The 14,320-nt window shown below is 65.1% G+C and overlaps 1 protein-coding gene across 3 annotated transcripts in view; it reads left to right on the top strand.

Moving 5' to 3' along the window:
* The window catches only part of COL6A2 (collagen type VI alpha 2 chain), a 32,530-nt gene that overhangs the window by 16,963 nt on the left and 1,247 nt on the right, over positions 1–14,320 (top strand). For 2 of the 3 annotated variants that reach the window (XM_032865189.1, XM_032865188.1), the window contains exons 4-28: positions 181–201; positions 550–615; positions 1,332–1,385; positions 1,471–1,515; positions 1,823–1,849; positions 2,054–2,080; positions 2,164–2,208; positions 2,689–2,742; positions 3,114–3,176; positions 3,709–3,771; positions 4,052–4,141; positions 4,735–4,797; positions 5,536–5,598; positions 5,754–5,816; positions 6,204–6,266; positions 6,534–6,584; positions 6,917–6,952; positions 7,197–7,259; positions 7,354–7,416; positions 7,576–7,611; positions 7,791–7,836; positions 8,022–8,174; positions 8,408–8,860; positions 9,007–9,045; positions 12,074–13,072. In XM_032865189.1, the coding sequence (XP_032721080.1) occupies positions 181–201; positions 550–615; positions 1,332–1,385; positions 1,471–1,515; positions 1,823–1,849; positions 2,054–2,080; positions 2,164–2,208; positions 2,689–2,742; positions 3,114–3,176; positions 3,709–3,771; positions 4,052–4,141; positions 4,735–4,797; positions 5,536–5,598; positions 5,754–5,816; positions 6,204–6,266; positions 6,534–6,584; positions 6,917–6,952; positions 7,197–7,259; positions 7,354–7,416; positions 7,576–7,611; positions 7,791–7,836; positions 8,022–8,174; positions 8,408–8,860; positions 9,007–9,045; positions 12,074–12,369 (2,043 nt within the window). In that variant the 3' untranslated portion in view covers positions 12,370–13,072. Of the gene's footprint in view, positions 1–180; positions 202–549; positions 616–1,331; positions 1,386–1,470; positions 1,516–1,822; positions 1,850–2,053; positions 2,081–2,163; positions 2,209–2,688; positions 2,743–3,113; positions 3,177–3,708; positions 3,772–4,051; positions 4,142–4,734; positions 4,798–5,535; positions 5,599–5,753; positions 5,817–6,203; positions 6,267–6,533; positions 6,585–6,916; positions 6,953–7,196; positions 7,260–7,353; positions 7,417–7,575; positions 7,612–7,790; positions 7,837–8,021; positions 8,175–8,407; positions 8,861–9,006; positions 9,046–12,073; positions 13,073–14,320 lie in introns of those variants that run through there. The other variant, XM_032865187.1, reaches the window with a different exon arrangement.

Here is a 14,320-nt window from a genome sequence, read left to right as displayed (position 1 = left end):
GCCACGCCCACCCACTGGGCACCAGGAGCAGGGGTGGAGGCCAGAGCCCTGAGACCCGCTCCCTCACTGGGCAGTACCCTGCTCTGGGCCTCAGTTTACCCTTCTGGGAGGGTGACCTCCCCATTCCCACCCAAATCTCTGGCTCTGGCTAAGTAGCATTTTTTTCTGTCTTTTCCACAGAAACATGAAGCCTATGGAGAGGTGAGAGGCGTTTTCCAGCCCTGCCACCCCGGCCGGGTGCTGCCCGCTGGGACTCTGAGGCGCTGACCTGGCAGAGATGATGATTGCCCCAGCCCCCTGCTGCTTCCGGGGGTCTGGGACAAACGGGAGGAGGCCAGGGAGCAAGACTCCTTGGTCTTCCCAGAATCGGCCAAGGGCCTTTGGGTTCGGGGCCTCCTGGGTGCCTCCCAAGTCTGCTCCTCCATCCGGCCCTGTGCTCTCGATGGCCGATGGCCCAGGGGTCCTCAGCCCCCCACCAGCTCCCCCCTTGCCCCCCACCTGGGGCTCTCCCCGCTGGCCTTCCCCAACACCCCTTGCTTCTTGTTTCAGTGCTACAAGGTGAGCTGTCTGGAGATCCCCGGGCCTCCCGGCCCCAAGGGCTACCGCGGACAGAAGGTAAGACGCCCGGCCCACCCTCGGGGTCCCAGCTGCCAGGAGGCCCCCCGCCTCTCTTCAGCTCCAAACATGGGGCCACATGCGCCCAGGATGGTCTCAACCCTTCTGACCCTGGGAGAACTAAAACCAGTTTTTATCTCCTTCCTCTTAAATGGCGTTATGAGAAAAGCAGGAATGCGTTTTCATTCTTAGCTTTGCCGTTGCAGCTCTGGTGAAGTAGGGAAACTCGCCGGGGCGGGAGACCTGGAACAGGGTCCTGCTAAAGCACACGGAGCTCCCACTCCTTACTGAGCTCACTGCCGGGGTGTCAGACACCCCGGAAGTTCGGTCAAAGGTCGCACGTGATGGCAGAGGAGGGGAGAACCTCTGGGAAGATGAGCTTATCCCTAAGCAGTTCCGTTTCCTTCTTCTAAATCTGGAAGGAGCCGTTTAGACCAGTAGGAGTGTAGATGCCCATTCCCAGGTCCCCAGCTAGATGCTTCCCTGCCCCCCGTCCTCGGTGACACTGCCACCTGCCACAGCCCAGGCATGGAGGTCCCCGAGGAGGCAGCTTCACAGCCGTGGCCCTGCCATGAGGGAAAAGGGGCGCCCACGATGACATCTGAGGGGACACAAAGGAGCCCCCAAAACAAAACAGGACACACCAGCTCAGAAGCATCTGCCCACCTACCTGCTTCCTGCCTTAGTTTACCCCTTTCTCCATGATCTGCGTTTAGGGTGCCAAGGGCAACATGGGCGAGCCAGGAGAGCCTGGGCAGAAGGGACGACAGGTGAGTGTCCTCCACACCCCTGCCCCCTAGGCCTCAGGTCCCCAGGACTGGGGCTCAGCTGTGGCTCTTTGTTCTTCCTCCACAGGGAGACCCAGGCATCGAAGGCCCCATTGGATTCCCAGGACCCAAGGCAAGTTGCTGCCAGCCCTGCCCCTGTGACTAGGGGTCGGGGGGACAGGCCAAGGGCTGTCTGGGCCGGGTGGGGGCCCACAGGGTCAGGTTGTCTCCAGGCCCCCCACCCCCTTCATCCCCAGGGCAAGAAGCCAAGAGCCTCGGTATCTTGAATGTTGTCCCTGAACCGAGTCGGGACTGGCTGCCCCTGCTCTCCCCCAATCTGGGGCGCACGCACCCCCAGTAACACCACTGGCTCCCCTGCCCCCCCGATCTGTGGCGCACGCACCCCCAGTAATGCCGCTCTTCCTTTCTTCCGACCTCAGGGTGTTCCTGGTTTCAAAGGAGAGAAGGTGAGACTGTGACGTGGCCCCAGAGCCCAGCAGCGTCTGTCAGAGCATCGTGGCCCCGATGGGGGCCCCGCATCTGGCGTCACAGAGGGGCGCCCTCTCTGGGGTCCTTCTGGCCTCTTGCTTGGTCTGAGGCAGACCTGGCCCCCGGAGGCAGTGGCATCTGTGGGACTCTAAGCTAACCGGCCTCGCTTTCCTCCTGCACAGGGTGAATTTGGAGCCGACGGGCGGAAGGTGAGCAGGCTGTCTGGGCCGGCGGGCGGGGCACCCCACCTTCCCGCCGCCCCAAGGCTTGACGATCACACCTCTCCCTCCAGGGGGCTCCTGGCCTGGCCGGCAAGAACGGGACCGATGGACAGAAGGTAGAGTACATCTCGGGCCCCTCCCCAGGCCAGGGGCACGGCAGGCAGCCTTTCTGACATAGGAGTGAGCAGAGCCTCCCCGAGACCCTTGGGTCCTTACCTGGGGCCTCTGGGGACCCTGGCCACTGCCCACAGCCTGTGGCTGGACGGCCCCCACTGGCACCTAGCCAGGGACACAGGACAGATAAGAACATGGCACGAGCCAGCGTGGACATTTGCTTCTGAGGACCAGCTCTCGGGAGTCTCCAGCCTGGGCTCTGGAAGCCCAGATCCGGCCTGCGGGGCGGGGGGTGGGGGGGCTCATGCTCCAGCCACATCCCAGGAACCTGGCCTGCCACCCGCAGAGAGGCTGCCATACCGTCCAGCCCCTGATCACACAGCTGGGTGCCCGCTGGGAATGACACAGAGGGGACCGCCCCCACACATTCGCCCGTTGGTGCGTGACCCTGACCCACCTTCTGCTCCCCTCTTCTCCTCCAGGGCAAGCTGGGGCGCATCGGGCCTCCTGGCTGCAAGGGAGACCCCGGGAGTCGGGTAAGGCCAGCTCGGGCTCCGGGAGACGCAGAGTCTTGGCAGGGGGTGGCAGGGCAGGGTGGTGGCCAGCCCCTCGAGCTGCAGTGAGGAAGCAGGGAGCCACTTGACATGGCCCCTTTCTGCAGCTTCTCTCCTGCCCGTCCCTGATCCCCCCCAGGGCTCAGCCAGAGCTGTGGCCTCAGGATGAGGAAATACTCTCGGGGCTTCTGGGGCGGGCTGGGGCGGTGCTCCTGGGTGTCCTGACGGTGGGTTCTGGAAGCGCAGACCCAGCGGAGCACTCGGTGCACCGGGCTTCTGCTCATCGGGCCCCGGGAAAGCCCCGCACAGCTCTAGGCAGCAGCCTGGGACAGCCCTGTCACTCTGTCTTGCAGGGCCCCGACGGATACGCAGGGGAAGCCGGCAGCCCTGGGGAGCAAGGGGACCAGGGCATCAAGGTAGGCTGCGGGTCAGGGTGATGGGCCTTCGAGGGCAGCGCCAGGCCTCTGGGGGAGTGCGGGGGACAGCCCGGCCAAGAAGCCACGCAGAGAGGGCCTGTCTCTGTAGAGTGGCCCTCGGGAGTAGGAGGCCTGGGGACGCCCTGCCTGAGGGGTGGTGGCACTCCCACCCGGGGGCTGCGGGTGCCTTGCCCAAAAATGCCAGTGTGTGGCCAGCTCAGGACCGTGTGTCCGGTCAGGCAGCTCTGCGGTGCCCAAGGGGCCCCAGCCATGAAACCACCATCCTCCCAGGCCTCGCGGGGTCCCTCTGCCAAGCCCTCGGGCGCCGTGGCTGTTCCGTGTCCACCCTGCTGGCTGCCCAGGCCTCTGGAGGAGCAGGACGACAGCCCCTCCCAAGAAGGCAGCCCTGTGGATGGGCCCCGGGTCTGATGAGCTCCCCGTGCAGCCAGGCGGGCCCAGCCCCTTGGAGCCGGCTCCTGCCCTGTTGCCAGCGTCTCAGGGATGGGAGGCTGATCTCTCCAAAATTTCCCAGGGAGATGCTGGCCGCCCAGGACGCCGAGGACCCCCAGGAGACAATGGGGCCAAAGGGAGCAAGGCAAGTGCCCCTGGCTGGTCGCTGCTCCCCACTCCCCCACCCCAAGCCACATGCCAACCATGTACACCAGCACAGATCGGGGAGGGAGCAGTAAGGACAATGGCATCTTGGCCAGCCCTGGGCTCTGAGCACGCAGCCAGACCCTCCACTGCTGGGGAACCTGGGCACCCCCACTCCCTGAGGCAGACCGGGTCCCATGCAGCGGCAGGGCAGCGGGGCTGGGGGTGAGGACACTCCGCAGGGCACTTCCTTGTGGGGCTGACGTGGCTCCTCCCCCCAGGGTTACCAAGGCAACAACGGATCCCCGGGAAGTCCTGGCGTGAAAGGAGCCAAGGGTGGACCAGGGCCCCGAGGACCCAAAGGCGAGCCTGTGAGTTCACACTCTGCCCCCACCGGTGCCTGGGGCCCAGGGCTCCGGGTGGGATGGCCAGGGTGGGCTGCCCCCTCTGGGCCTGGCCCGCCTGCCTCACCCCTCCTGCACACACCCTGCTCTGGACATCACCAGTGAAGCATTCCGGGTAGGGCAGAACCCCTGCTGGCCGGGCCCGGGCTCAGCTGCACCCCTGCCTGGGGACTGGCCTCATGCCCCCAAGTTGCCCTCCCAGCAGGATGCCCGAGGGCTGAGCACAGACTCGGGCGCACACTCTGTGGGCCCCCCATGGCAGGGCTGACCCTCGAGGGGGAAACCCCCTGAGCCCTGGGGCCCGGAAGTGGACGGAGTGACCATGCTGATTGCTGGTCCAGGCAGGACCCCGGTCACATCAACTAAAATCCCTAATTGACCCGGTCTCACACGCTGACCGGGAGCCCCTCACGTCCTAAATCCTTGGTGGCAACTTAACTTACCCAACAGAGGACCAGGCCCCTCCCCCAAAGCCCGTGTCCGAGAGAGGAGAGCAGAGCACGGGGTGCCCACGTGGCCCCATCATCAGGTTCCCCCACACACATACCTGTTCTCTGCAGGGGCGCAGAGGGGACCCAGGAGCCAAGGGCAGCCCAGGCAGCAACGGCCCAAAGGGGGAGAAGGTGAGTGTCTGGAGGGTGCCGTCGGCTGCTTCTGTACTGGGGTCTCACCGTGGTGTCCACAGGGTCCTGGGACGAGGGGCAACCAACAGTGTCCCCGCCGCGGCCCACCCGGAAAACAAAAGGGACCCCCAGGGGTGCCTGGGTGGCTCTGTCAGTGAAGCTTCTACCTTCCACTCAGGTCTTGATCCCAGGGTTCTGGGATGGAGCCGCTGCTCAGTGGGAAGTCTGCTTCTCCGTCTGCCCTTTCTCCGCTTGTGCTCTCTCACTCTAGCTCTCCCTCAAATAAATAAAAATCTTAAAAAAAAAAAAAAAAAAAAAGACCCCTGGTACCTGGCCACTGCCGGGGGTGGAGGCACCCCCTGCAGGTTCTCAGACAGTGACCCCCGACCACACTCCCTGCTGAAGGGCATGGGCAGGGTAAGGCCATGAGGGTTGTGCATGGCTCCCTGCATGAGGGCCGTGCACTGCTGGGCAGGCTGCGCACTGCTCCACCCAGCACCTTCTCACAGTAGCTGGCTCAGGATGGCTTTGTCTGTGGTAAATCTGAGGGCCAACAGTCCCCCACCAGATGTGGGTAGAGGGTTTGAAGGAGGGGCTGCCCCTCCGGAAAACACATGGCAGTCCCTTCCCTGGTGCAGGAGACTACATAGGTGTCACCCTTTCCAGGGAGTTAAATGAGCCCCTCCCCTCCCCTGCCCCTCCACATGCCCAAGACTGACTCCACCTCTCTGCTTGTAGGGAGACCCTGGCCCTGAGGGTCCCCGGGGTCTGGCCGGAGAGGTTGGCAACAAAGGAGCCAAGGTAAGTGAGGCCACTCATCCTCGGGGCAGGGAGCCACCCAGCTCCCTGGCTAGAGGGGGCTACCGAGGACCCCTGGCCCTTCCCCTGCCCAGCAGGGACACCCCCCATTCCTGCCTAGTTTCCAGTGATTGACAGCAGGCTCTCCTTTTTTCCAGGGAGACCGAGGCTTGCCTGGACCCAGAGGCCCTCAGGGGGCTCTCGGAGAGCCCGGGAAGAAGGTCGGTAGCAGGACACCCAGGAGGGCCCTGTGGCCCTGGGGCCCAGGCCCCTTGCTGCCCTTCAGTCTCACCGCCCTCTCCCATAGTGCCGCGTGGGTCTCCCATCCCCAGGACACGGTTCCCATGACACACTCGGGCAGCAGCGTGGGAGGTGGGGGGGGGCACCCTGTGTACCTCACACGGTCATCCTGCCCTGAGGGGTCCAGCCGCATCAGGAGGGGCCGCAAGGGGGAGGCAAGGTGCGGGGCCGGGGAGCCAGGGCGGGGCACCTAGAGGAGGCGAACACCGGTAGCCCAGTCCCCAGAGGACAGCAGGGGAGAGAATGGTAGTGTTGCTTGGAGTGGTCCGTGCTCATCTGTGCTGACTCTGCGTCCTCTCTGCCCTCAGGGATCTCGGGGAGACCCCGGTGACGCTGGTCCCCGTGGAGAGTCAGGACAGCCTGGTCCCAAGGTACGTTCCCTCCCCCTCTAGGCAAGACCGGCCTCGGGGGCCGGAGCCCCTGCTCGGTTCTCAGGTAAGGCTGCCAGGAGCATGGCAGGAGCAGCTCCCTTGGCACGGGGAATCCGCGGGGGCTGGGCAGCCCCTCCCGTTCTCTGCACACGCAGCCCCCGACCAGCAGCCCAGCCCCGTCTGTCCTCATCCTCGTCCTCGGCGCGTGCCAGCCTAGCCCCTTCCTTTCCCACTGGACCCTCCCTGACCAGTCTCCCCACCCTGCAGGGGGACCCCGGCAGGCCTGGATTCAGCTACCCGGGACCCCGAGGAACACCCGTAAGTCTTGGCAGGAGTTGGGGGGCCCTGGGAGGCCCTGACGGTTCTCACTAGTTCCTGTGAGGGCCTCGCTCCTGGGGGATGGGGCGAGGGCGAGTGGGCCTGGGGTCACTCACTGGGTGCAAAGCCCCAGAAATTGTCCCAGACACGGGCAGGTGGTGTGGGGTTCACCCGCAGCGCCCACGGCTTCATACGGATTGTGAAAACTGAGACCACCCTAGGGGGCAGGAGGGGCTTCCAAAAATCTCGGGTCCCCAGGAGAGCCAGCTCCCGCCCCCGGGCAGCCCTTCCGGTTCTGCGCTGAGTTACGGTGACCTGTGCTTGCTTCCCAGGGAGAGAAAGGCGAGCCCGGCCCACCCGGCCCTGAGGTACGTCTGTAGAGGCCTCTGCACCCACCGGGCCCAGAGAGCTTCCTGAGCTGAGCCCTGAGCCTGCTGGCTGCTCTCCCGCCGAGTACCCCCAAACGCCACCGCGTACCCCACCCAGCCACCCGGTGCAGGCTCTTCTGACGGAAGCATGCCCAGCCCGGACAGGCTCCCTAGAGGTCTTGCCTGGGGGTGGGGGGCCGTGCCGAGCTCCCTGCCCCAGGCTGACCAGTGTCCTGTGTCCCAGGGGGGCAGAGGTGACTTTGGTGCCAAGGGAGCGCCCGGGAGGAAAGGCGAGAAGGGCGAGCCTGTGAGTACCCAGGGCCGAGGGCATAGGGGCCGCGGGGTGTACGGGGAGGGCGCCGGGTCGAGGCTGCCACCCACCTGCTCTTCTCGCTCCTCAGGCAGATCCTGGTCCCCCTGGCGAGCCTGGCCCTCGGGGGCCGAGAGGATCCCCAGGACCCGAGGTAGGTCCGCTGCTGGTGCCTCCAGCCCTCTGGTCTAGCCCGGGCCACGCTGAACCTCAGGGTCGTGCCGGCAGAGGGACGGCGGGGTCAGTGCCGGGGGTGCGGGGGCTGCCCAGCCCAGACACAGGCCACTTCTGAGCGTCACCCTTCCTCCTCCAGGGAGAGCCCGGCCCCCCTGGAGACCCCGGCCTCACGGTGAGTATTGGGCAGGGATGGAACCCGCGTCCCCCCTCCCTTCCAAAGTAGGAAAGCAAGGGCAGCCCTGGGAGCTCAGCGGCCGAGGCCAGCAGGAGCGCGCAGACTTCCTGGAAGCCCCTCTCATCCCGTCCGGGGGCTCGCTTTCCTGGCCCGGGACTGACGCCCCCGTGTTGCAGGAGTGCGACGTCATGACCTACGTGAGGGAGACGTGCGGCTGCTGCGGTGAGTCTCGGCCCCAGATGGCTGCAGAGCTGGAGCCTCATGTCCTTGGGGGGCTCTCGTCCAGGGGTCGGGTCGTCCTTCTGCGTCACGCCCTCCCACTCGTGCACCCGGGCATGTGTCCCCAGGACGGGGGTCCTCGCACACCGCCGTCTGCCCCTCACCCTGACCCTGCACCTGGCCCGCAGACTGCGAGAAGCGGTGCGGGGCCCTGGACGTGGTGTTCGTCATCGACAGCTCCGAGAGCATCGGCTACACCAACTTCACTCTGGAGAAGAACTTCGTCATCAACGTGGTCAACAGGCTGGGGGCCATTGCCAAGGACCCCAAGTCAGAGACGGGTCAGCTGTGCCTGTGGTGGGTGGGGCGGGGGGCGGGAGGTCCGCGCATGGGAGGGGGGCCGGCGGGCGGACAGGTGTCAGCTTTGCTCAGAGCCACGGGGATGTGGCGGGGGGGGGGGGGGGGGGGCATGGGGGGGGGGGGGGGTTGGGGGTGCGGGGGTGGGGGCTGGCGTGCTGGGGTCTGGGGTCGCAGGGGCCGCAGCCGCACCCTCATGCCCCGCCCTCGGCCGCAGGAACCCGCGTGGGCGTGGTGCAGTACAGCCACGAGGGCACCTTTGAGGCCATCCAGCTAGACGACGAGCGCATCAACTCACTGTCCAGCTTCAAGGAGGCCGTCAAGAACCTGGAGTGGATCGCCGGTGGCACCTGGACGCCCTCAGCCCTCAAGTTCGCCTACAACCAGCTCATCAAAGAGAGCCGGCGCCAGAAGACCCGGGTGTTTGCAGTGGTCATCACGGATGGCCGCCACGACCCCCGGGACGATGACCTCAACCTGCGGGCCCTGTGCAACCACGACGTCACGGTGACGGCCATCGGCATAGGCGACATGTTCCACGAGACGCACGAGAGCGAGAACCTGTACTCCATTGCCTGCGACAAGCCCCAGCAGGTGCGCAACATGAGCCTCTTCTCTGACCTGGTGGCCGAGAAGTTCATCGACGACATGGAGGACGTCTTGTGCCCAGGTGAGTGGCGGCCTGTGCAGCCCGGTCTGCCCTGGGGAAGGAGGACCTGAGGAGGGCGGAAGGGGCGGGGGTCGCTGAGGGCGTTTGGCCCCTGGTCTGGCCAGCGGACACTGACCAGTACCCCCGGCCTCTCTCCTTGCTCCTAGACCCTCAGATCGTGTGCCCAGACCTTCCCTGCCAAACAGGTAACTTGGACGGTGCCAAGCCCCCCACCCCAGACTCAAGCGGCCGGGGCTGGAGAGGAGGGGCCGCTGCGGGGCCCCCCCCCCCAGTGAGAAAACTTCTGATGGGCGACTCAGCCCCAGGACCCTGGCACGTCTGCGGAGGGGCTGGGAGTGAGGTTGGCCGCCCTGAGCCCCCCAGCCCCTCCGAGCCCAGTGCACTCTGGGCGGGTGCACTCCCGTCCACGTGCCTGGCCTTGTGGTGTCCCTGACCACCGCCCGGGAGGGACAGACACCCCGGAACCATCTCAACCGCCCCCAGCGGGAGCCCGGGACACGGCACACCAGGTGGCCGGTTAACAGCCGTGGAGGGAGGGAGCATAGCTTCACGCGGCCACTCGCGGACGCGCTCACTTCCAGCCTCCGCGGCCCCGAGCTGCGGTCTCTGAAGGAGACCCTGGCGTGTGTCGGGGGCCTGGGCCTCTTGCTCGACACGGCTACTTCTGGGCTTAAGGCTGCTGGGGACACGCGGAAGCTGTCCCAGGGTACTGTGGGCCAGGGAAGGGGGCAGGATGCTCTGTGGGCCCCGAGCTGCCGCCCCCAAGGCTTTGTGGCACAGGGGCTGGGGCCACGGGGCCCGTGGAGCTGCCGGTGTGAGCCAGAAGCTGAGGTCTCCCCTCGGTGACCCCACCCCGCCCTGCCTGCCGGGGTCCCGAGACCAGCACCGGGCCCTCCGGCTGGGACATGGACACCAGGCTTGGGTCCTCCCAGGACCTGGTGTGGCGTGGGGCCGCCGTAGCGGGCAGGCCAGGCTGTGCCGGCCAACCCAGCAGAGAACACAGACAAGAACCGCGAGGCCCGTGCCCACACCGTCGCCTGCCAGGCGGAGCTGACATTTCCGGGGCCTGCATGCTGGTTCCTCACGGGGCATCTGGTGGGCCCCCTGGGCAGGTGCAAAGGAGTAGAGGCGGCTTGAGGGAAGAACTGTGTTGAGCTGGGGGCAGGGGTCCCCACACTTGTCCTGACAGAGAGTTTCCCAGAAAATGGTCATCGCGGTGGTCCCACACCATGGCTGCTGTGAGCTCTGCTTCAGTCTGGGCACTGCCTGGGCCTCGGGCCCCTCGAGTCGTCCGGGGATGGCTGTCTGCAGTGCCAGCCTGAGAGCTGGGCCGGGGGGTCTCTGCTGGAGGCCACACCAAGCAGCCATACACCTGCCCCGCAGGGCCCCCCCGGTCATCCCACGGTGGGTCCTACAGTCAGGTTGGCCCCCCATGGACAGACTCCAGACCCTGACCCCTGGCGTCCAGGGCCCAGGAGGGGCCCAGTGTCCTCAGCCCAATCTCAGCAGGGAAGCTTCCAGTTCCTGACCCCTGAGCTCGACGTCAGCCAAGGTTTTCCACCGACGAGCCTTGTCAAGTTGCTAGTCCCCCTCTTCCTAGTTACGGAGGACTCATCCTGAGTGAGTGTGGGCTCGGCCACAGGCTGCCTCTTCGGTTTGGGTTAGGACACTGGTTTTCCTCTTTGCCGTGTTGATGCGATGGAGGACGTTGGTTTCCGGAGGCTGAGCCGACCTTGCCCACCCGGGATAAATCCTACTTGCTCGCGGTGTGTAAGTCATTCGGCGTGTGGTTAGGCTTGAGTTGCTCGTATTCTGCTGAGGACTTCCGTGTCTGTGTTCCTGAGAGGGGTCTGGCCGCAGCTCCCTTTCCTGTGATGTCTCCGTGGAGTTTGGCTGTTAGTCTGATGCTGGGCGCTGGCGTGCGACCTTGCTTCCCCTGAGCCTCCAAGACCCAACAGTGAAAGGGAGGGGCCTCCCAGGAGGCCCTTGTCCACCTTCTCCCAGTTATCTTCTCTGCCAAACTCACAAGTTTATCCTTTAAAGGGACAAGAATTTCCAGGTTTCTTAGACCTTGTGACCAGAGAGGAAAAAAGCAGAGGTCGCTGGGGAACGAGATCCCACAAACTGGGCCCGTCAGGGGCTGGGTGTGCTGCTCCACATTTCTAGACCACAAACTGGGCTGGATGGGCCCCACTGGCTGGGCATGACCCTGACCTTCTGGGCCACACGGCCCTGTCTACCCGGAGGCCCAGCCAACCCTAGGCTTGGATCTGGCCAGGGGGCAGCTTGCTTGATTGGGTCAGAGCCATGATAGTTTCAGGGAGCCGCAGAGCTGGCTGGCAGCTGAGGTGGTGAAGGCTGATCCTGGAGAGCTGCCACAGGAGGGGGAGCCCCAGGGTGACCCGAGCCCCGCCTCCCTGGAACAGAGGCAGAGACTCTCTGGGGCGGGCGTGCAGAGGAGAGGCACAGAAGGAGACATGTGGGCCGGGGTGGGGGGTCCGTGCCACCAGGCTACCTGGTTTGGCTACCTGCCACCCCCCCCCAGAGGAAAAAACAAGCTCCGGGACCCTAGGGCAGTGGCCGTGGAGCACTGGGAGCAAGGCACGCGCGGGGTCCGGCCTGCGCTCCCAGCGGGGCTGGAAGAGAGAGCGGGAGCCCCGAGGGTGGGAGGCACAGCCGCTCCCGGGTCCTCAAGGGGCCAGTTCTGGGCGGTGGACAGAGGGCGTCTCAAAGAGCAGAGGACTGATCGTTGTAAGCTTTCTGGAAACTGTTCTGAGAGGGGCCCAGGGATCCACCTGCCCGTCACAGGGTTGGGGCTGAAACAAGCCAAGTTGTCCCAGAGCAGGCAGTTTTCTGGTCAGGTGTAGTGAGGGGGGCTGAGGTCCCCCGGGGGCAGAGCCTTGAGCTGATAGAAGCCGAACCCGAGACCAGTCAAGTCTCAGTGCCACCATGTGTGCCAAGAGTCTTGTGGGGACGCCAGAGGTGCTGCTGGCTCCCACCCCCACTGTGAGCTCTGGCCCCGCACGCTGACGGGGTGCCGCAGCTCCCCCCCACCCCACCCTTGCTGAGCCCAACAGCTGTCCTCGCTGTGGTCCTAAGTCATCCTGGAAGAGAGAGGTGCCTTGGCTCTCAGTACGCTCAGCCCAGGAGGGCGGCGGGAGGCCCACTCATGCCAGCTTAGTCCCTTAAAGCCTTCTCTGGATGCCCCCGCAGATGGACCGCGGCCTGGCAGCGAGCCCCCGGTCACTTTCCTCCGCACGGAAGAGGGCCCCGATGCCTCCTTCCCCAGGACCATCCCCCTGATCCAACAGTTGCTAAACGCCACGGAGTTCACGCAGGACCCGGCCGCCTACTCCAGGCTGGTGGCCGTGCTGGTCTACACTGCCGAGCGAGCCAAGTTCGCCACAGGAAGCGAGCGGCAGGACTGGATGGAACTGTTCATTGACACATTTAAGCTGGTGCACAGGGACATCGTGGGGGACCCCGAGACAGCGCTGGCACTCTGCTGAAGCCGCGGAGGCTGCCCGCGTGCAGGACTGACCCGAGCTACCCCACCCAGCCTCTTAGCGACCTGGGGCGGCCGACCACATACGAAGGGGCTTGAAACAACAGAAGTCTATCGTCTCTCAGTCTGGGGCCGAAAGTCCAAGGTCGGGGGGTGGTGGAGTCACACTCTCTCCAGGGACTCTGGGGAGGACTTCCTGCCTCCTCCAGCTCCTGCCTCTGCCGCTGGTGTCACGTGGTCCCTCCTTGGAGCCTGACCCTCCACCCCCTTATAAGGACTTTCTGGTGGCGCTTGGGGCGCACTGGAGAATCCAGAGTAGTCTCAGGCTCGTAATTTAATTCTCCCCACGTCTTTCTTTGCCCTGTAAGGTCATATTCAGTCTCGAGGTTTAGGACACGGGCATCTTTGGGGAGGCCATTATTTAGCCAAAACACAAGAGAGACGAGCAGAGCCTCACAATCCCCGAACTCCCGGCTTCCCCTGCAGCCCCTGTGCCTGCCGCCACCCCTTGTGCGTTTTTCTCAGCCTCCCTGGTTTTTGCATTGAGGAAATCTGCCCCGAGGCCGGCGCCCCCCACGCGTGTCTCTGCTGGTGGTGACTTGGGAGCGCGGGGGCACCCAGCTGGCTTGCTAGACGTGGATTTAAAGCAGAAGCTGCTTTTCATCTGCACGGCGGACGAGATAAGCTACGTCATTAATATAAGCTTCTTAAAAAAAAATCCTGCCTGCCGGAAATGAGGCTCCGCCCACCAGTGGCCTGGCCACCCTCAGATGCTGTGACATCCTATACATGCTATAAAAGCTGGAAAAGTGTGAAAGCATTGCTGTGGTCCCGTGGCGTGCTCGGGTGACATGCTGTGGCTGGGGCCTGGCTAAGGCCCTGCTGGTTGGTGCCGGGAGTCAGGACCTCCTCCCTGATGGGGTCCACGCCCTCCTGGCCCTAGGGGTCAGCCAACTGGGCTCCATATCCCAGATTGGGGCCCGCAGGGCTGAGAAGCTGGACACTAGCAGGATGGCCAGCTCCGTCCTCCCCCAGCCCAAGCCGCGGTTGGAGGTGTGGTCTCCAGCAAGGCCACGGCGGAGGGGCCGGGCTGCATTCTGCAGAGGGTGGACCACAGCCCACGTATGTGAGGAGTGGGTTTCCAGGCTGTGCTGGAGCGCCCACGTCCCCCAGACGCTTGGCCCCAGCCTTGGCCGCAGCCTTGCCCCCAGCACTGCCTGGCAGTCCAGGGCAGGTGACCTCCCAGGTGGGAGCAGGGCTCTCCTCAGCTAACAGCGAGTCACGGGAGCTGCTGCCGGGGTCGGGCCACATCTGTGCTCACCGCCCACCGGAGAGATGTCCAGTCACGGAGGACACAGGCTCCATTCCCCACTGCTCCCAAAGCTGGGACAGACGCGGCCCAGCCAGTGTCGCGCAGCTCTGGGACCACAGGGAAGAAGGGGGTCATGGCCAAATGTGGGTCCTCGCATCCTGGGGGCTTCAGGACTGGAGGTCTTATGAGATCTTTTTAGTGGATTACAAATGCAAAGACAGCTTCCCCGATCCTCCGTCCCACCCTTACTGTGGACTGTGGCCCTTTTGGGGTCTCCTTCCTGCCCAGAAGGGCCTGGAGGAGGTGACTGGGCAGAGAAGGTGCTTGGAGGGTGGAAATAAGCCTCTCAGCCTTCAGGTTTGGGGCATACCCTGATGACAGCAAAACCAGCAGAGACAGTGACAGGTTCCCAGGAGCTGGGGCCCACCCCTGGCCCACTGTGGTGGGGGCTCCCGGTGGTGGGGGCTCCCGATGGTGGGAGCCTTGGATGCAACCCCACAACCTCGGGGGCTTCTAAGGGCTCCAGTGGGAGGGGTGTGCACAGAGATGGGCGCAGGGCACGGCCAGGAGTACCTGACGGTGCCAGGGCCTGGAGTGGCCAGGAAGGGGCAGCAGGGGGAGGGCCCGGCCTGTGGGGCCTCAG

The sequence above is a fragment of the Lontra canadensis genome, unplaced genomic scaffold (genome assembly GCF_010015895.1).
Source record: "Lontra canadensis isolate GAN:19392208 unplaced genomic scaffold, GSC_riverotter_1.0 scaffold29, whole genome shotgun sequence".
NCBI lineage: Eukaryota > Metazoa > Chordata > Mammalia > Carnivora > Mustelidae > Lontra > Lontra canadensis.
The sequence above is the reverse complement of the archived record's forward strand: the minus strand, read 5'-3'. Positions and strand labels throughout refer to the sequence as shown.